The sequence below is a fragment of the Heteronotia binoei genome, chromosome 6 (assembly GCF_032191835.1).
Source record: "Heteronotia binoei isolate CCM8104 ecotype False Entrance Well chromosome 6, APGP_CSIRO_Hbin_v1, whole genome shotgun sequence".
Lineage (NCBI taxonomy): Eukaryota > Metazoa > Chordata > Lepidosauria > Squamata > Gekkonidae > Heteronotia > Heteronotia binoei.
The window spans coordinates 65517001-65535833 of record NC_083228.1 but is presented as its reverse complement, the minus strand read 5'-3'; the positions used below and the strand labels follow the sequence as shown (position 1 = coordinate 65535833).

At 40.8% G+C, this 18833-nt stretch overlaps 2 protein-coding genes across 3 annotated transcripts in view; one reads left to right on the top strand and one right to left on the bottom strand.

The window, feature by feature from the left end:
* The window catches only part of TECTB (tectorin beta), a 174909-nt gene that overhangs the window by 152690 nt on the left and 3386 nt on the right, over positions 1–18833 (top strand). The gene's annotated exons all lie outside the window — the stretch shown is intronic.
* Positions 276–18773, bottom strand: ZDHHC6 (zinc finger DHHC-type palmitoyltransferase 6). 2 transcript variants are annotated; one of them, XM_060241658.1, is made up of 11 exons: positions 18347–18773; positions 11638–12111; positions 10555–10652; positions 10140–10299; positions 9045–9206; positions 7982–8035; positions 5251–5418; positions 5094–5135; positions 4373–4518; positions 4245–4288; positions 276–889 (listed from the first exon to the last, which is right to left on the bottom strand). In XM_060241658.1, exons 2-11 carry the CDS (start codon positions 11902–11904, stop codon positions 786–788), a joined length of 1245 nt encoding a protein of 414 aa, XP_060097641.1. In that variant the 5' UTR covers positions 11905–12111; positions 18347–18773; the 3' UTR covers positions 276–785. The 2 variants fall into 2 exon arrangements, with proteins under 2 accessions (XP_060097641.1, XP_060097642.1); XM_060241659.1 differs by having other exon boundaries at positions 10555–10646.

Here is an 18833-nt window from a genome sequence, read left to right as displayed (position 1 = left end):
TTCTTCTTCATTGTACAGTTAAAGCACCCATCCTTAATAAACCTGGGTTAGTAATCTTTCACTTACTACAGGGGAAACCATTGTTGAAAGAAACATTATGGACAGGTGGAAGACACCTTGTTCACTTTAGTAAATGGAACGGAAGAAAATGAATTTTAGGCCTAAGCAACTTAGAGCAAAAATATCCAAGTATTAACATTGTCTTCTCTTACTGTAAAACTTCACCATGTTCATTCTGCAGTAACTTTTTCTCTAAAAACCCATTAGACTACATACAGAATTCATATTGTTTATTTGCATGTCACAAAAAAAATCACATAATTTTAAAAATTAAAAAAAAAATTCCAGGTATTAAACTGTTTACTTGCATTTGCCATGATCCAAATAGCTCCTTTTCAAAGTGGGGGTGGGTGGGTGAAATGACAACTTTAGGAATGTTAACAGTTAACAGAAATAACAAACAGAATACAGAAACTAGATGCCTTCTAATGAACAAGATTTTAAAATTAAGACATGTACAATTGGCATAAAATAAAATAAAAATGGATCAAATGATCTGAACTGTGAAATTTTAATAGGAAAAGGCATCCTATGGAATGGCTTCCTCCATTTTAAAAATGGCAAAAGAGTTTATGGTTATGGCACGGGGGGGCACCCATTTTTGTGAATACACAAATGCACTCTTTGTCCAAAGCATAAGTATATAATATGCAGAACAGTTCAAGTAAAAGGATAGTGGTCCAAAAGAAAAAAAATCCATTTATTAATTCAAGGGCAGGGAAGTGCTATCTTGTTTTCTTCTCTCCATCCAACTGTTGATCAGTTTCAGAATCATACAGGCATTTCTCTACACACCTTCTTGGGAACCAGCCTCTGATTCTCTTCCCATCTTAGGAGAGAAAAACAATCAAATTTGTGACAGACGACAATAATGCTTTTCAGAGATTACTCTTACATTCCTGCCCCTTCCCTCAACCAAACAAACCACATTCAGATGGTTGTGGATTTAGCTCTTGTGGTCTCACCTAAATCAAAGTATCTCTGTCCTATAATGTCAGCATGCACTGCCCATATGCAGACTTCTCAGAAATTTAATAATATACTATAAAGCAAAGAAGACGTTTCCTCACTGCAAACAGAACCTCTCTGTTCTACAAAATACTGGGAACTAACAGTTGTGCCTACTGAAATCATGTCATTGGTCTAGGACTATCTATCTCGAACTGGCTGGCAGAGGCTCTTTACCGTTTCAGGCACAGATCTCTCCCAGACCAGCTGCATGAGATCTTTTAACTGGAGATGCCAGGGACTCCAAGCCAAAGACATTTTGCACACTAGTAGTGGGTTATTGATTTTCCCAGTCATGATAAAAGTATGGCTATCTGGGAAGTTATTACAATTTAAGGGTCATACATGTACAGAAACTGTAACATGATATACCCCTAAAAAGTGACCACCCTAACATCTTTAAGTATGTTCTGCATGAACATCACTTATTCTTCATTGTTTGAATTAAAGCTATAAGGATCTTACAAGATAAAGAATGATTTTGTAACTTATATAAAGATATTTGATGGTGTACAAGGTCTGCAGAAAAATGTGAAATCTAAAAAAACAACTGACAGTTTTAAAAAAAATGATAGAAGGAGCAACTATAGCTTTAAGCTATAGGCTAATTAATAGGAAGCAGAGCGTGAGTATAAACGGGAAGTCTTCACAGTGGAGGACAGTAAGCAGTGGGGTGCCGCAGGGCTCAGTACTGCGTCCAATGCTCTTTAACTTGTTCATGAATGATCTGGAGTTTGGAGTAAGCAGTGAAGTGGCCAAGTTTGCAGATGACACTAAATTGTTCAGGGTGGTGAGAACCAGAGAGGATTGTGAGGCACTCTGTTAGGCTGGATGAGTGGGCGTCAACGTGGCAGATGAGGTTCAATGTGGCCAAGTGCAAACATTGGGGCCAAGAATCCCAGCTACAAAAGCAAGTTGATGGGTTGTGAACTGGCAGAGACTGACCAAGACAGAGATCTTGGGGTTGCGGTAGATAACTCACTGAAAATGTCAAGACAGTGTGTGATTGCAATAAAAAAGGCCAATGCCATGCTGGGAATTATTAGGAAGGAAATTGAAAACAAATCAGCCAGTATCATAATGCCCCTGTATAAATCGATGGTGCAGTCTCATTTGGAACACTGTGTACAATTCTGGTCACCGCAACTCAAAAAGGATATTATAGCATTGGAAAAAGTCCAGAAAAGGGCAACTAGAATGATAAAAGGTTTACAACACTTTCCCTATGAAGAAAGATTAAAACACTTGGGGCTCTTTAGCTTGAAGAAACGTTGACTGCGGGGTGACATGATAGAGGTTTACAAGATTATGCATGGGATGGAGAAAGTAGAGAAAGAAGTACTTTCCTCCCTTTCTCACAATACAAGAACTCATGGGCATTCAATGAAATTGCTGAGCAGTCAGGTTAAAACGGATAAAAGGAAGTACTTCTTCACCCAAAGGGTGATTAACATGTGGAATTCACTGCCACAGGAGGTGGTGGTGGCTACAAGCATAGCCAGCTTTAAGAAGAGATTGGATAAAAATATGGAGCAGAGGTCCATCAGTGGCTATTAGCCACAGTATGTGTGTGTGTGTGTGTGTGTGTGTGTGTGTATATATATATGTGTGTGTGTGTGTGTGTGTATATGTATGTATGTATATGTGTATATACACACACACACATATTGGCCACTGTGTAACACAGAGTGTTGGACTGGATGGGCCATTGGCCTGATCCAACATGGCTTCTCTTTTGTTCTTAAGCAACAGATTCCACAGTGGCTGTTGAAAGGCAACCACAGTATTACATCCAGTAGATGAGGCAGGGTACTTTCCAAGCCTATTTTGCAGCCAGAGGTGGGCCTAGGATTGCCAGCTTCAGGTTGGGAAATCCTGGAAATTTTGTGGTGGAGTCGGGTAGGGTTTGGTGAGGGAAGAGGCTTCAGCTGAATATAATGGCGTAAAATTCACTCTCCAAAGCAGTCATTTTCTTGAGGGGGAAGATCTGTTGTCTGGAGTTCAGCTGTAATTCTGGGATATTTTCAGACCCACCTGGAGCCTGGCAACCCTGGAAGCAACCTCTGGGTGACCTGATATCACCCAACTTGCATGACTGAACTAGGCATGGCTTCTTGCTACTGTTTTAACAGCAGCCATCCTATGAATGCCAGCATGATGTACTGGTTAGAGTTCCAGACTAGAGTCTTTGAGACCCAAGTTTGAATTCCTGTTTTGCTGTGGAAGCTGCCTGGGTGATTTTGGACAAGTCACATACTTTCAACCTGACTCACCTCACAGGGGTGTTGTGCAGATAAAAAGAATAGAATAATATAAGCTTGCTTTGGTCCCCATTTTTGGTGAAGAAAGATGTGTTATAAATAAAGTACATAAACTTAAATATATGTTTGAATATGAGAGGCAGATAAAAGGTAGGTTGATGAGTGGCTGAGAAAGAGAGAATAAGGCAGGGGCTTGCAAACATGGGGCTTGCCAAATATGGGGCTTGCCAAGAGGATGTGAAAAGGTTAGGAAAATCCTAGAAACTGAAGGAAGGGAAACTGGTGAGGAGGGGATTGAAATCAGGAGGGACATGAGAAGAGTATAATGCTATAGGCTCAATGTTCCAAAGCAATCAATTCCTTCAGGAGAATTAGAGCTGCCAACCTCCAGGTGGGGCTGGAGATGACAGAGTTCAGTTCCACTGGAGAAAATGGCTGCTTTGGAGGGTGTACTCTATAAGATTATACCCTGCTGAGATTGCTTCTCTTCCCAAAGTTCACCTTCCCAAGGCTCAACCCCCAAATCTCCAGGGATTTCCCACCTCAGTCTGAATTGGTCTCTGGGGAACTGGCAGATCTGTTGTGATTTCAGGAGATCTCCTGGAGGTTGGCAACTCTAGGAGAGAAGGAAGCAGGAAAAGGGGAGAGACTATGGTAGAAATAGGAAAAGAGAAAAATAGTGAGAGAGGGGGGAAATGAGATGCTTCACGTTACAGAAAACTGTGTGCACTGAAGAAAAGAAATGCTTTCTTATAAAAAATAAATTTAATTTATGAAAAATGAAAGGAGAACTTGAAGATAACTTCTTGAAAAGTGCAACCTTTGGAAAAAAAATCAGCCCATCAAATGATGTGCTTTTAGAAGCATCTTTAAAAACAAACATACAAACAACAAAAAAATAAAAAACGAAGTTACCATCAGTTGCCAAATCAGTAATTTTGTCTCCATACATCCAGTGTCTGAAAGATAAGGAATACATTAATCAAGCATGACACTTATTCCAGTAACACTTCTCAACTAAACAGAAAGACATAAATACTAACTTCAAGCCTCTAGTGGCTAAAATCAGATCCCCTTTGTGGAGTGCAATTCTAGGTTCTTCAGTGCATGGAGTGGTGAAGAAAGTCCTCAAGCCTTTTGTGAGAGGGCAGCAGGCACCACTGTAGTCTTCTATTGTTTGGTATCGTACCTGGCAAGGTTGAAATATCACAGATAAAATGTAGTTTGATGCTACTTTATGACCACAAACTGCTGGCTATTATCTTTACCTCTACTGCAAAAAAGAAACATGTAGTGTATTTATCTGTGGTCTTCCTGACTCAAGGAATGTAATTGATGGAATAAAATTAACTGAATGTAAACACTGCAGTCCTTCTGTCCTGCAAAGGAGAGTTACATAGTTCTAAGGACAGAACTAGACATGTTGGCATCCTATGGTTCCCACAAGGACACTCATAATTTTAACATGATTTTAAAATGTTGCAAGGGCCTGAACCTGATTGGGGTTACAACAGTGTTCTTGCACCATGCTTCAGACATGGTGTCCTGCAGTTTTGGTACTTCATAAAGCATGGGGGAGGGACAAGAGCTCCTTACTCCTGCTGCAATTACAGCATTTTAAAGTCACTTTAAAATCGTAATGCTGTCACATCTTGTTTGGCCCTAAGCCCATTGAATTCAGGGTGTAACTCTGTTTAGGATTGCTTGGTCAGTCTATGTCAGTTTTGGAAGATGCTGAAGAGGAAATATCCCAGGTGTACTTACGCTCCTCACTCGTTTGTCAGCTTTTTGTTTCAGTTGCTCTATCTGCAATAAATATGCATGGAAAGATTACAGAGCATCTCACCTGATGGCTATTTCTCAACTTTAAAGATATTCAAATTCCGTTCAATGTGGGTGAGTAGATGGGTGTGGTAGTTACCGTCAGACTATACTGATGTGCACCTTCCCTCACTGGCCACTCCAAGCCATCTCCCTCTGGAATTCCAGACCAAGTGAATACTTGCTTGAAGTTACTCCACTTATTTCCCAAGTCATACGGGAAAACAAAAGTCTCTCTTGTTTGGTAATATTGGATACGGTCTTTGGCCTATGAGATAGGTACATAAGTACAGTAAATTCTACACATTAACAATAAAATTCTAACACTAGTTGTAAATAGTACTCAAGCTACATGATTAGCAAACTCTGGCTTACATGCCATGTAGGATCAACCATGGATATCAATCAATTCAAAGAAATGAACAGAGGGCCAGTGTGATGTAGTGGTCAAGGGTGTTGGACTAGTATCTGGGAGATCCTGGTTTGAATCCCCACTCATGCCATGGAAGCTCGCTGAGTGACTCTCTCATCCTAACCTACCTCACAGGATTGTTGTGAGGAGAGGAGAATGATGTAAATTGCTTTGGGTCCCCATTATGGGGAAAAGCAGGGTACAAATGAAGCAAATAAAGGGAATTAATGGAAGAAGCTCAAGAGTACAAGCTAGCCAGTACACAAAAGAGATCCACCGCACTGAGTCACACATGGGGCTGCAATGGAACCAAGGAGGATGAGGAAAAATTCTCAGTGCATGTTTCAGAATTCTAGGCAAAAAAAGCAGGCAAGGCTATTGAATAAAGGCAAGAAGGTCTATCTGGCATGGGAAGGCAAATAGGATTAAGTATTTTGGAGAGGAATCCTAAAAGCAAGAAAAAGCAAAGCAGTAGAGGGTTCCTGAAGAGAGGACATGTGTTGTATATGTTCATGGGGAATGGTGGTCCTCCTGACATGATTAGATCTATGGGTAGGGATAATGTGAGCTGAGTTTTTGGACCAATCTGTAATTTAAAACATTACAGTCTGAAACATTACATTCTTCTGAAGTGCATGTTTTCAGACTGAAACTAAATGTAGAAGTACTAAATATATGTTTTGTCTGTCTGTCTGGACCTATTTCTTTTTAGAACAAAGAAAACCAAAATGGACCATGTGGATTGAGAGATCTGATTCCTACTGTCCCCTGGAGACAAAGTAGAAAGTAAAACACATAAAGCAGTATTTTTTTTAAAAAAAGGAATAACCAGAACATTTTCAGTTGTTGTATTTCACTATCACAGTATCTTTGTTTACTGACACTAACAGTTCTTGAATATCTCAAAACAAAACTTTTACTGCACTTGTACATCCCAAACTTTTCATTCCACTATCTGTTTTAATAAGCCTTTTTTCCATTGCATCATACTGACCTCTAGTGATACAGTCACAGTAAATAACATGTTTTATAATAAACACACAGAACTTTATTTACAATACTGCATCTAAAGCACATAGCTCTTTTACATATGGGACATGTTCTATTCATGTTAATCGATGGATTAGCTACACAGGGGCATGGGTTTTTTTAAAAAAATATCTATTCAGATTTTCCTTTATTTTATTAAACAAGGAAGCCCTTTCTGGCTAGGGAACTAATGGACAGACATATATAGGTGTTCCAACAATGGATAAAAATGTATAAAAAACATGGATATATTATATTAACAATAAGTGGGGGCACACTTTTTTGATCATGCAGAAAGGTCCTTATCTCACACCCAAAGAAGAAATATGACAACTTTAAAAGGAGGAGATGAAATACATTATGTTTGGAAGCCACACTGGATGGCTATTTTCAGATAAGAAATGCACACATAAATCTCATTTCCCACAAAACGTTATGAAAGCCATGGATTTTGATGCTCTTGAAATGCACAGTGGATTTTTCAAAAGATGAATTTAAGCTGTGTTTTCCATGAAGAAGAGGACATCAGTAAGGATGTCACCTGCATCAAAGGCTACATTTGGATGTTGTTTGTGACGGTCACAAACCTGGTGAAATACTTCCCTCCCCTCAACTATTTAGAAATGGTATCCTTCAACTAATTCAAGTTAGCTGGTTAACCAGTATTCTTAACCAGGATTATACTCTGGTCAGGAATCCCAGTTAAGGAAATAAATTAGTTTCAGTTTATTAAGGAACCACATTCAGACACTGCAACTCACTGGTGTCAGGCTGAAGTCTTTTGCCTTCAATTTTAGTGAGCCGTTTGAGGGTTGGAAGGGGAGAATGCATAAGCCTCACACTTAACTAGGTTCATATCTGTTGGAAACGGTGTCTCCCAGATGTTTGAAATACGCAAAAAAGAACTTTTGCGCTTGGGTTAGCTAAGAAGTAGGGTAAACCTCTCCCTACCAAGAAGTTGCTATAGATTCAGTTGCACCCCTCTTGCCCAGGCAAGAAGCATCTTCAGCAAAGAACAACCAGGCTGCTTATGGGAACTACAGAGTAATATATCGCATATGGACAGAGGCATAAAGGAGAAGACAATTATGAATTTAGCACAACAGAGCACTCGGCCTCTCCAAATAAACGGATACCAAGTTTGCTGAGTTTGACTCCTGCTTAAAGAATCTTTCAAGGGGCTCAGCTGAGAAAAACGTATGACAGTTTCCCACAGGCAAGTGCTTTGGCTGTTGTTAGGCCATACTAACGTATAAGAACAGAAAGAGTGGGGCCTATTGTTTAGCCTTCTGTTTAAGTATACAGTATGTTTGCCTATGAGAGGAGCAAGTTACAAAGTAGATTAGCATCTGTAATACACTTCTAAAAATGAATTAGAACATAAACTTACTTTTTCTTCAATCCATGATTCAATTGAAGTTTTGTTCCTTAAAATAACTTTCATCTAAGAGAGAGAGAAAGAGAGAATTTATTTATACATTAGATTTATAAATTGCTCTATCTCTGATTACTCAGGGATCAAAGCGATGAAACACAATGGTAAAAACATAATTTTCAAACATTTAAATAAACCAATAATAAACAAATTCACTCAGTGTTATTCAGATAGGACTAATACATTAAATTCCAACTGTGTCTCCACCTCATAGAAGGGCAAGGTGGGAGCACAGCTGAAAAGGTGGGGGAGAAGGGAGTGCCAGCCAAGATAGTCTGTTGCTGTCCAAAACCTAAGGCCTTGAAGAACTTCTCTGCCTTGAAAGCCCTGTGGAATTGCATAATTGTGAGCCGCCCTGAGCCACTTTGTGGGAAGGGCGGGATATAAGTTATAGAATAAATAATAAATAAATAAGGTTTTGCAGGGCACAAATATCATTTGGCAGATTATTTCTTAACAGGATATTGAAAAAGGTACACTGGCTTGGGCCCTAATCTTGTTTTCAATATTCTATAGGCATTTCCACTTGTGGAAGAGGGAAAGGTTAATGTTCACTGAATCCCTGCTTCATGCTGCAGCCCCTTTCCTTCAACCCCTATGATGTTTCTAGGTGTTCAGTGACTGGGGCATGTGTGTGTCACATTTTCAGGGACACAGAAGATTTCAGTAGCAGGACAAAAAGTTGCCATTTATGCAGTACAGCTCCATTCCCACTACTTGGGATTCACAGCCACAGTCAGCAAACACAAAACAATTTAACATGATCTGCACTGATATTCATTAAACGTGTCATTAAAACGAAAGCCAGCATACAGGGAACATGGCTTGTTGAACGCTTTTCCGGTCAGTTAAATTCCTTTGTCTGAATTGTTCACTGATGGGGAAAAAATAAGACTTACAGAACAACAAATGATTCACAATGCAATGAATCAAAGAATTACGCAGTTCTTGCATCTCAGACAGAACCCTAGAAGTTGTAACATATGCCATTTTGGGTTTTTTTGGTTTTTTAACTTACTTGGATTGCAAACAACATTCCAACTGCTATAGTTGTCCCTAAAGCCAGTCCCAAGGCAAATAAAGATGCAGCAAATGCTGACAATCCAAAAGGTATAATTGGGTGGGGGTCTCTTTTAGTTACACTCATATCAATCTTTACAGAACTCCAGCCAAATGATACCTACAGAAAGGAAACAAAGGTACAGAAATTCAGAACAACAGCCAGTTACAAAAGCAAATCAGTAGGAGAAACTGTCTGTTAGCATGACTGTACCTTGGGAAATCTTCAAAAGTTATTATAAGATCTTAATACAACGCATACCAAAACAAGCTAAAATTTCCAGAAGTTATATTTTGCCTGAAGGATATATTTGATTTATTAAAAACATGCTTTCTTTATGTTTTAATCACAGCCCAATTTTGAGCGGATAAGTCACACTACATTGGCACTTAGGCATTTAGTAGGTTCTGGAAATCTACCAAGCTAAGAGAGAACTGTGCTTGTAAAGCAAATTAGTCTGCAAAAATGCATTGACTTAATTAAAAATTCTATGCCTCCTTTATATGTATTTGTTTTTCCTTCCTATTTACAGTTTTATTTATTCATTGCTGCAAAGTTCTTCAATTGTAAGTAATTTTTTTGAGATTTTCTGCAGGCAATAAGAAATGCCTAATTTCAGGTCAGAACACACAGGAAGCTGCCTTACACTGAGTCAGTTATCAAGGTTTATCAAGGTCAGTTTATGTACTCTGACTAAAGCATCTCTCTAGGATCTCAGAGCAAGGTATTTCTCATCATTTGCTGCCTCATTGTTTTAATCAGAGGCGCTGCAGATTGAACCTGAGTCCTTCTCCATGTTCAGCAGATACGCTACTACTTAGAGGCTACTCAGTTGCAGGAAGGAATACAGTGGGATGAAGCAAATGTAATGTTCCTCTCAAAAGGAGTACCACCTATACAGTATCCAAATCAGAAAAATGCAATTTGATCACACAAATCCCATCGGTTATAATTCTCACAGCTGAAAAACAGAAGATATGGATCACTTTCCTTTCCAGGGGTGAATCAACTCTCTTTTGTTGACATTTAGTGTATCCAAGAGCATTTTCTTACCCTGTTATAAAGCTGAGTGTACATGGTCATGATAAAAATGAAAGCAGCATGGATACATCCTAGGGGAGCCAGCAGAAGAAAGAGAGTAAAGGAAGCATGATTCTGAAACCCACAGCAGTTGTTGATCCAAGGACAGTGATGGTCCATCTTCATCACACACCTAAAAAACAATTCAAATCAGTGCTCTTGTTCAAGTATCCTAAATTAGTATTTAAGGTGGGTAAAAATGTAATATGGGAGTTTGGCATGAGAATTTATTTCTAAGCTCTAAAGGGTACATAAAATATCAAAATATTTCCAAGATGCTGTTTACTTAAATAGGTGTTAATAGTGCTGATGAACAATTTATTATAGTATACATACAGATCTATAAAGAGAGGGAAAGAGAGAGAGAGAGAGATATCAGTAGTGGTACCTGTTACACTTTCGACAGTGATGTGAGCGTGGAGCCTTGTAAGACTGGCATACTTTACAGTACTGAAGATACATGCAGTCCTGAGAGTTTTCCTCAAAATGTAAAAGAGAAGGCAGATGCAGAGCAAGTATTAAAATCTGCAGACTACATCTCAACTCCTATAGCTTTGTTCTATCCAGGTATGGTTGGTGCATCCTTTCCAATTAGAGAGAATATATATAAGAAACAATCCGCACCCTTCACTCATCTATCAATTATCATATATAAAAACATTTTTATGCACATTTACACTATCTGCATGACACAGAGTTGGCATCCCCCCCATTTATAACATCCCACGCATTCTGGTAACACTCTGGTTGCTTCCACACAGAAGGTTATGCTCTGCTTTTGGGCTTTCCCCTGCTCTGATGTAATCTTTCCCAAATCTAGTTTGGTGTTTAGAAATGTGGTAGCTAAAACACCTTTGCACACATGTAGAATGAAACATATGCATTTTTAAAAGTCCCACCCAATGGCAGTATTTTCCCCATGCATCACCAGGTGGCTTTATTATTATTATTATTATTATTATTATTTAATCAGCAATTGCTGGATCATTGGCAATAATTTCATAGTAATCTATGCTAGCTCCTCTGAATTCCCAGAGGAATTAAGGAATTCCTTAAAGACTTTTTAAATGAAGTGAAAGCTGGGATTTCAGAGGAGCTAGTAGATCACAGCAACAGATCATTAACACTTCATTACACGGCTGTGTCCGCTGGCACAGGGAGCAATGGCAGCTGCAGGCCAAGGAAAGGATGGTGCAGAGAAAACTGTCACCTGGACACCCCATTGCCACTGTAAATGCCTCTGCATCCACAGTGGCAACAATATGGAAGCAGCTTTACTTCCAAGTAAATGTGCATATGATTAGACTTGAAGTCCACTTTGTTCAAGATGAATAACGGGGTACAAATCTGGCTACCCACCAGATGGCTCCCATCTTGACCTGATTCAACATATCAAACACACAGGCCCACAAATTCCATTCTATGCTAGTATCAGGTTAGAAAAGATCATCCAATTTTATCATTTGCTTACTGGCTTCCATCCTATAGGAACATATCCAGGGCCAACAAACATAGCATTAAAGTAGTTGTAAAGAATCATAACAGTCCAATTGATAAGCATGATGAAATTGATACTTCCTCCTGTTGTGTCCAAAGGCCAGTACCACAGAACAGCATCGATCATAGCCATGCTTGAGCATATTGCTATTACACTGAGAGCTATGATAGGGCCCCAGTGGCACAGCCTCTTCAGTTCATGAAGATTTTCAAACTTTATAACTGAACAAAGCATTCCCATTTTGCAGCCAAATGCTTCTATTTTAAACAGTTTCTTTCAGGTAGAGGTCTCCATTTGTCATAAGTTTTCATCTCTATAGCACTGGTTACATGTCCAAATACCACAAGCAGAAGAGATGGGATTATGCCATTTCTGGAGTTTGGAAGAAACATGAGGCAGAAAAGCTCTTTTTGTGAGACTGGAAGAAAAACTGTCTCTACAAGGCACCTAAAAAAAAAAGGAAGAAAAGCATTCAGAATAATTAAGAAGTAATGCTCCTGAAAAAGAACTAAAAAAAAGTTTAATACCACCAGACTGCTGTTTACATGAGAGGCCTGCTTCTTAAGATTTGTATCAAAGAATGCAAACAAATGTAATTTAAGGACAGCTATACAATACACATAGCTATTTCATTTTGAGATGTGTTTTAAGTCAGGCATCCTCTAGAATTCTTTCATACTCATATACTGGCAACGGAAAAAGACGTACCTGTAATCATATTTAATTGTTAAGATCCTGAGATTTAAGATTAATCAGTAATGAAGGCTTTCCACGAAAATTTGAATTGGATTTTTTTATTTTTTTCAGTTCAAATTTAAATAAATAATTCAAACATTTAAATAATTTAAACAATGTTAACAAAAGAAGGCAAATGCACCATGTACTGGAGCATGTACAAGTTCTAGCATCTGTCCATACTTCATATCTCAAATTTAGCCTACCTACAATGACTAATTTGCAAAACCATGCACTGATCAGAAGCACAACAGTTATAACAACTTTGGATAAACAAATAAAAACTTAAGAACATAAGAGAAGTCATGTTGGATCAGGCCAACCGCCCATCCAGTCCAACACTCTGTGTCACACAGTGGTCAAAAAAACCAAGTGCCATCAGGAGGTCCACCATTGGGACCAGGACACTAGAAGCCCTCCCACTGTGCCCCCCCCAAGCACCAAGAATACAGAGCATCACTGCCCCAGACAGAGAGTTCCAACAATACGCTGTGACTAACAGCCACTGATGGACCTCTGCTCCATATGCTTATCCAGTTCCCTCTTGAAGCTCTCTATGCTTGTAGCCGCCGCCACCTCCTGTGGCAGTGAATTCCATGTGTTTTGGGTGATTAAATACTGTATTCATCTATGTGGGGAGGATAATTTTCCATAGAAAAATATAGCATTGGAAATTTTTCCATAGAAAATTTCACATCCCTAATGTAACACAGAAAAGTGCTATTGGACCTATTATATAGATCATCGATCTTTAACTTTTCCTGAACCAGGACCCATCTTTAATGCACAGACAGCATAATAAGACCCACTTAGCTGAAAACATGTGACAGACATGACTAGACAAGGGAAGCTAAAGTTATGACCTCACCAGTGTCAAGGCTACATTAGTGGTAAGGATACACAAGGAAACTGTAGTTACCATGACTTCCAGACATGCACAAACACACACATACACAAATTGCAAAAAGAAAAAAAAACTACAACTGGGCAGAAGGGCTGAAAGAAAAATAACTATTTCTTTGATCAGTGGAATTTATGTGGACACTAATTTTGTCTGCTTAGCATCATCACAAACCCAACAAATGTTAGTCCTTTTTGTTGCCATGTACTTAAATGTCCTGGTCAGGATCCAAATCAGGGATCCCTAAACTTTTTGAACCTGCAGGCATCTTTGGAGTTTGGATGTAGTGTGGTGGGTACAGCCACAGAATGGCTGCCATAAAATGGCTGTTAAAGGAGGCAGAGCCAGCCAAAAAACCTTCAGTTACATAGCACCAGGAAAGGTATTGGCAGGCACTACAGTTCCCACAGGCACCACGTTGGGGGCCCCTGTGATCTAAGTGATATGACTGTGGATTTCCTCACAATGCAGATCCCCATGCTACATAGTTTTGGTTTTGGAAACTCAGTAATTTCAAAAGCAGCTTGTGATGTAGAAGTAAGGTCAGCTTGTAAGAGGTAAAAGGAAAACCAATATCCATGAACTTAAGCTGCTCTTAGAATCCCAGCCACTATACACAGCCTGTTGTATTTCTGTTTTTCAAATGTATATAGTCAAGTGGCAAGACGATGATTAGGCACCAGAACAGTCATAATAAAACATTTTAAAATTACAATTGGAAAAACATAAAAAACATATATAGACAATTTAGAAAACCAAACATTTGGTGCTATGAAAAAGATTTTGTTAACCCAGGTGTTTTATATAGATCTCAGTTCTCAGTTGTTCTGTTAGTTTGTTAGTGGTCTTTCAGATAGTATTGTTTAGCGGCATAGCAGTGGCAGCCTTATCCCCCATTAGTTGTTGTAGGCCTGTCGAAAGACAAGGCCTTCTTCTGATGTTGCCTCCTGGCACTGGTATTTAGAGGTCCTCATCTCTAGCTCTTGAGCATGATATTCCATTTACTCAAGATAGTATGATGGTGAGGCCAATCAAGTAGTATTCGTCAACTGAGATAAAAGATTAGTTTTATGTCCTGTCCTACTTGCAGGAGCCTCATAGAGGAGCTTTATAAGGATATAGAAATATCTATCAAAATATTGGCTAAATTACTAATCTATTTTCTCTAAGAGATCAGGTCCACTCAAGAGTTTAGATTTCCATAATAATTGGTTTGATAATGAATGCAGGGATTTTAAAAAGCTCGTTCAGTATCAACATAGGACGTTCAGAGAGTGCTACAACCCACAGGTTTACCTAGTAAAATGTTTACCTAGAAAAATGGCTAATTTGTAAGGTTAATTTTATGGCATTATGTCCCATTGAAGTTCCTCCCCACTCTGCCCTCCTCAGGCAAGCCTCTATAAGGCCCTTATGACTCCTGAGAGCCCAACATAACTTTGTTTCCCTCATGATTCACTCCACATTCTACTCACTTCAACTGTTGGTAAGGAGTATCTACCCTCACTTATCCATATCATATGAAGACCAAGTTAGGCTTCTGCAAAGACTCAGGAACTTCTAGAGCAGAGGTGGCCAAACTTGCTTAATGTAAAAGTCACACAGAATAAATGTCTGATGTTTGAGAGCCACACGACCTGAACATCAGATGTCTGAGAGCTGGGAGACAGGATGGAAGTAGGTAAATAAATAAATGGAGGGGGAGGCAGGGAGAAGTAGAAAGAAAGCAACTGACATTAAATGCATTCTCCAAACTGCTGGCTGGTTTGGCTTGGAGAAGTGATTTAAAGAGACTTTAAATGCCTTCTCCAAGCTGGCCAAGGGAGTAGTAGGAACTCTTGAGAGCCATACAATATGTTGTGAAAGAACCACATGTGGCTCCCAAGCCACAGCTTGGCCACCCACAGGGTTGTCAGGTCTGTGCTGGGAAATACCTGGAGACTTTGGGGGGGGGGGTGTATCCAGAAGAGGGGCAGGGTTTGGAGTGGGAAGGGGCTTCAACATAGTACAATGCCATAGAGCAGGGCTTCCCAAACTTTTCTTTCCCGTGGCCCAGTTATTTTTACACTTCTCCTTCATGGCCCACTAAAATTCAGGAGTGGAGCCAGGAGACTTTGGGGGTGGAGCCGGGAGACAGGAATTATGTCATTTCCTGTGGTGTCCCCTGGAAGTGACATCACTTGACCCTTGACCTGGAAGTCACACTGAACCAAAACTCCACCTTTTCCTGTGATGTCACTTCCACGGCACTCCCCCAAACCTGCCTCTTCTTCTGAAGTAACTTTGTTTTCAGAAAAATCTCATGCTGAGCCAAAATGGGGGTGGAAAGTGGGTAGTCTGCAACTTTTCCATACATTCCCAGGGTCCTCTCTTTCCACCCTCAAACCTGCATGCACCTATCTGTTTGTGTGTTCTTCTCCAGCTGGCAAGCACTCCTAATGCCCATGTTCAATTGCCTGCACCACCTACACACCCCTTCCTCAACAGCACTGGCCAGTGTATGCAGTTGGAAGTGCTGTTGCCATTACCATCAGGAATGCCAGCGATGTGTACCACCCACACTGGGCCCTGGCAGCTGCTGTACCTCAAAATATGCTGACACATTTAGTAGGTCCTTCCTTCAGCTGCTACTACTGGAACTCTTCCTTCAGCTGCTACAACTAAGCTTGCTTGGTTTCAAGAAAATCCTTTGACAACTATTTTTCATACTTTGTCTTGACTGAGACACTGGGAAATTGCTGTGAAAGGTAGCAGAGTATTGTACTGCAATTAATGAATTAATTTCAAGTTATATAAAGTTCAAACAAGCTTTTCTGCAGTTATCCAAAAAAGGATATTTATGAGGGGCTTGTATCTTTTTACTGGCTGTGTTTCCCATGCCTTTAAAAGCAAACTGTTATGCAGATATTTAGCCAGCGAACTTTTTTCATCCTTTTTAATATCTACAGGAAGAGTTTAATTTTGGTGTCAGACAGCTGTTAAAAGCAGGACCAGTAAAATGGTGCCAAGTTCATAGTACCATCACTTCCAGTGCTGTTGAGATATACAGCAGTAATCTCCAATCATCTCTTTCTGCCCCACACCTCTCTCACTCACACAGAAATCTCATGGAAAGGCCAGCTGGCTACAACTGGGGGTGCCAATTTTTCCTTGACAGAGCTCCTATGTCTGCAACAACAGTATGATTAACAGAAAAGTTTCATCCAGTAAAAATGGAAGGAAAGGAAAAGAAAAGATGTGGAAAGAAAGAACATAAGACCATAAGAGAAGCCATATTGGATCAGGCCAGTGGACCATCCAGTCCAAAATTCTCTCATGCAATGCCCAAAAAGCACCAGAATGTCCACCACTGGGGCCAGGGCACTAGAAGCCCTCCCACTGTTGCTTCCCCCACCACCAGCACCAAGAATACAAACAGAGCATCCCTTACAGAGGGAAAAAGAAAGAAGGGGGGACAAAGGGGAAAAAAGCCTTACTCATCATCAGATTACCCCAGCCAGCAACAATTCTGCCCAGGTGTCATTTGGTAAAAAAAAAAATAGCTACTGGAATGCCCAATCCCCGCCCCTCCTGGCTCAGAAAAACACCCACCCCTTTTTTGCTGCCCAGGCCTCCCGGGGAAATCTCCTCAAAAGAACATACTGCAAGGTACATGAAAGCTCATACCTTTAAGAACACTTCATGGATCTAAAGTGCCAGTGGATGTCAGCTTTTCTCTCAAACACTGGGAGATAGGGAGAAGGAAGGAGAGGCAGCCTAGCTCCTCTCTGCACAACAGAGAGACAGGGGAAGGAAGCCAAATGAAGCTCAGGCTTTGCAGCCTGTGTCAGTTTTCAAGGGTAGCTTTTCTCTGCACAACACAGAGATGGGGGAAGGAAGGAAGCAGAGGTCATTCTTTGCTGGGGGCGGGGCTAGCTTTGGCTTTTCTTTTGATCTGGTAGTGAGGCTTCTGTGGCCCAGTACTGGGTTCCAACCCTGCAAATGGGAAACAGTGCCATAGAGTCCACCCTTCAAAGCATCCATTTTCTCCAGCAGAGCTGATCTCTGACAGATGGAGATCAGTTGTAAAAGTGGGAGATCTCCAGGCCCAACCTGAAGGCTGGCAACCCTAGCCTACCCCTGTTCTATAGTGTGCAGGTTGCTAGAGTTCCTTTTACCATTTTTTGCACTCAGCAGTAACATAAATTAAGTGAGGAAGTTAGCTGACTTCTGTTGCATGGAGCTGAGTCTGTGGGCAGCCCAAGGTATTACAGAACAGCCCAAGAATATACAGTCAAAACAAGCATTTAATTTGGCTTGCCCCACCTAGTCAGGCTTGGCCCCTGAACTGTCCAAGGAGTGCCATAAATTGCTATATGAGTCTACCAGTAGAACAGAAATCACACTTTGATCAAATAAAAGGCTATTTACAGAAATATCTAGTTGTCTATGCTCGATAAACTGGAAGAAAAATGCCTATCAGCGACATATGAGTAAGGTAAGGAACTTGACCAAGAGAGCCATGAGAAGTGAACAAGAGCTGCAGAAATAAGGCAGCAAAGCCCCCAAACAAACTGGTTAGTTTCCCTTTGGGGGTTGCTTATTCTTCATGTCATTGCACAACTGCATTATCTCATTTTTAGTACAAAACAAAACTGCTCCAGGAGACAATACACGCCCCCTCCCACAAGCTCTTTGAGGGGGAGGAATAGGTTTCCTCGCCTCTCCGACCTAGACTTACTTCCTAACAGCAGCACTGTCTTTTTAACTGGCGACCAACAGGCGACAATTCAGCAGGTGAAGCGGGCACCACGTTGGATTACTAACCGCTTAGCAACAATTAAGCGCCCAGAAGTCTTTTTAAAAAGGCGGCAACAGCAGAGCAGACCATTGCCCGGCGGCTGGCGCGACCGCACAATGCTGACTATTAGGCGAATGCAGCTCCCTCCCTCTCCTAGTCCTTCCCTTCCCCCGCGGGGGGCTCTGGTATTCTCTTGCACACAACGGGAAAGGCTGGCGCTACCACGGCACCCCTTCCCCCTCTCAAGGCAGAACGATGCGCCTTACCAGTTCAGAACAAAGGACCGATTGCTTGGCGAGGTCCTCTTGAATCAGTCACAGCCATGCTTTTCGGTCGCCCGCCTGCCTCTGGGTCCACTTCCCCGGGGCACCTTGACTGCAACCCGGACATGCAACCCTCCACTTCCGCCCTGACTTCGGCGTGTTTTCACTTATCTGCCAGGTTCTGTGAGAAAAGACTTCCCTCCTCCACAGAGAAATAGTTCTGCGGCAGCAGGCATTAGTAGGGCAATCCTGCGATGAGATAGAAAAAAAGGCAGAGTTCAAAGGCAGAGTTCCACTTGGTGGGACTGAGTCACCTTGGCATTGTAATTCAGCTGAGTTCCTGTCTTGAAGCCAAGCGTCCTGAGCGGTGGGCTAGGGGTAGGCTGGAAATCGCCCCACAATCGCTAACATTTCGAAGGGGAAATAGAAATAAATAATTGTGAAAATATGTCACGTCCTTTCTTTGAAACTAAGGAACATAGCGTGCCAT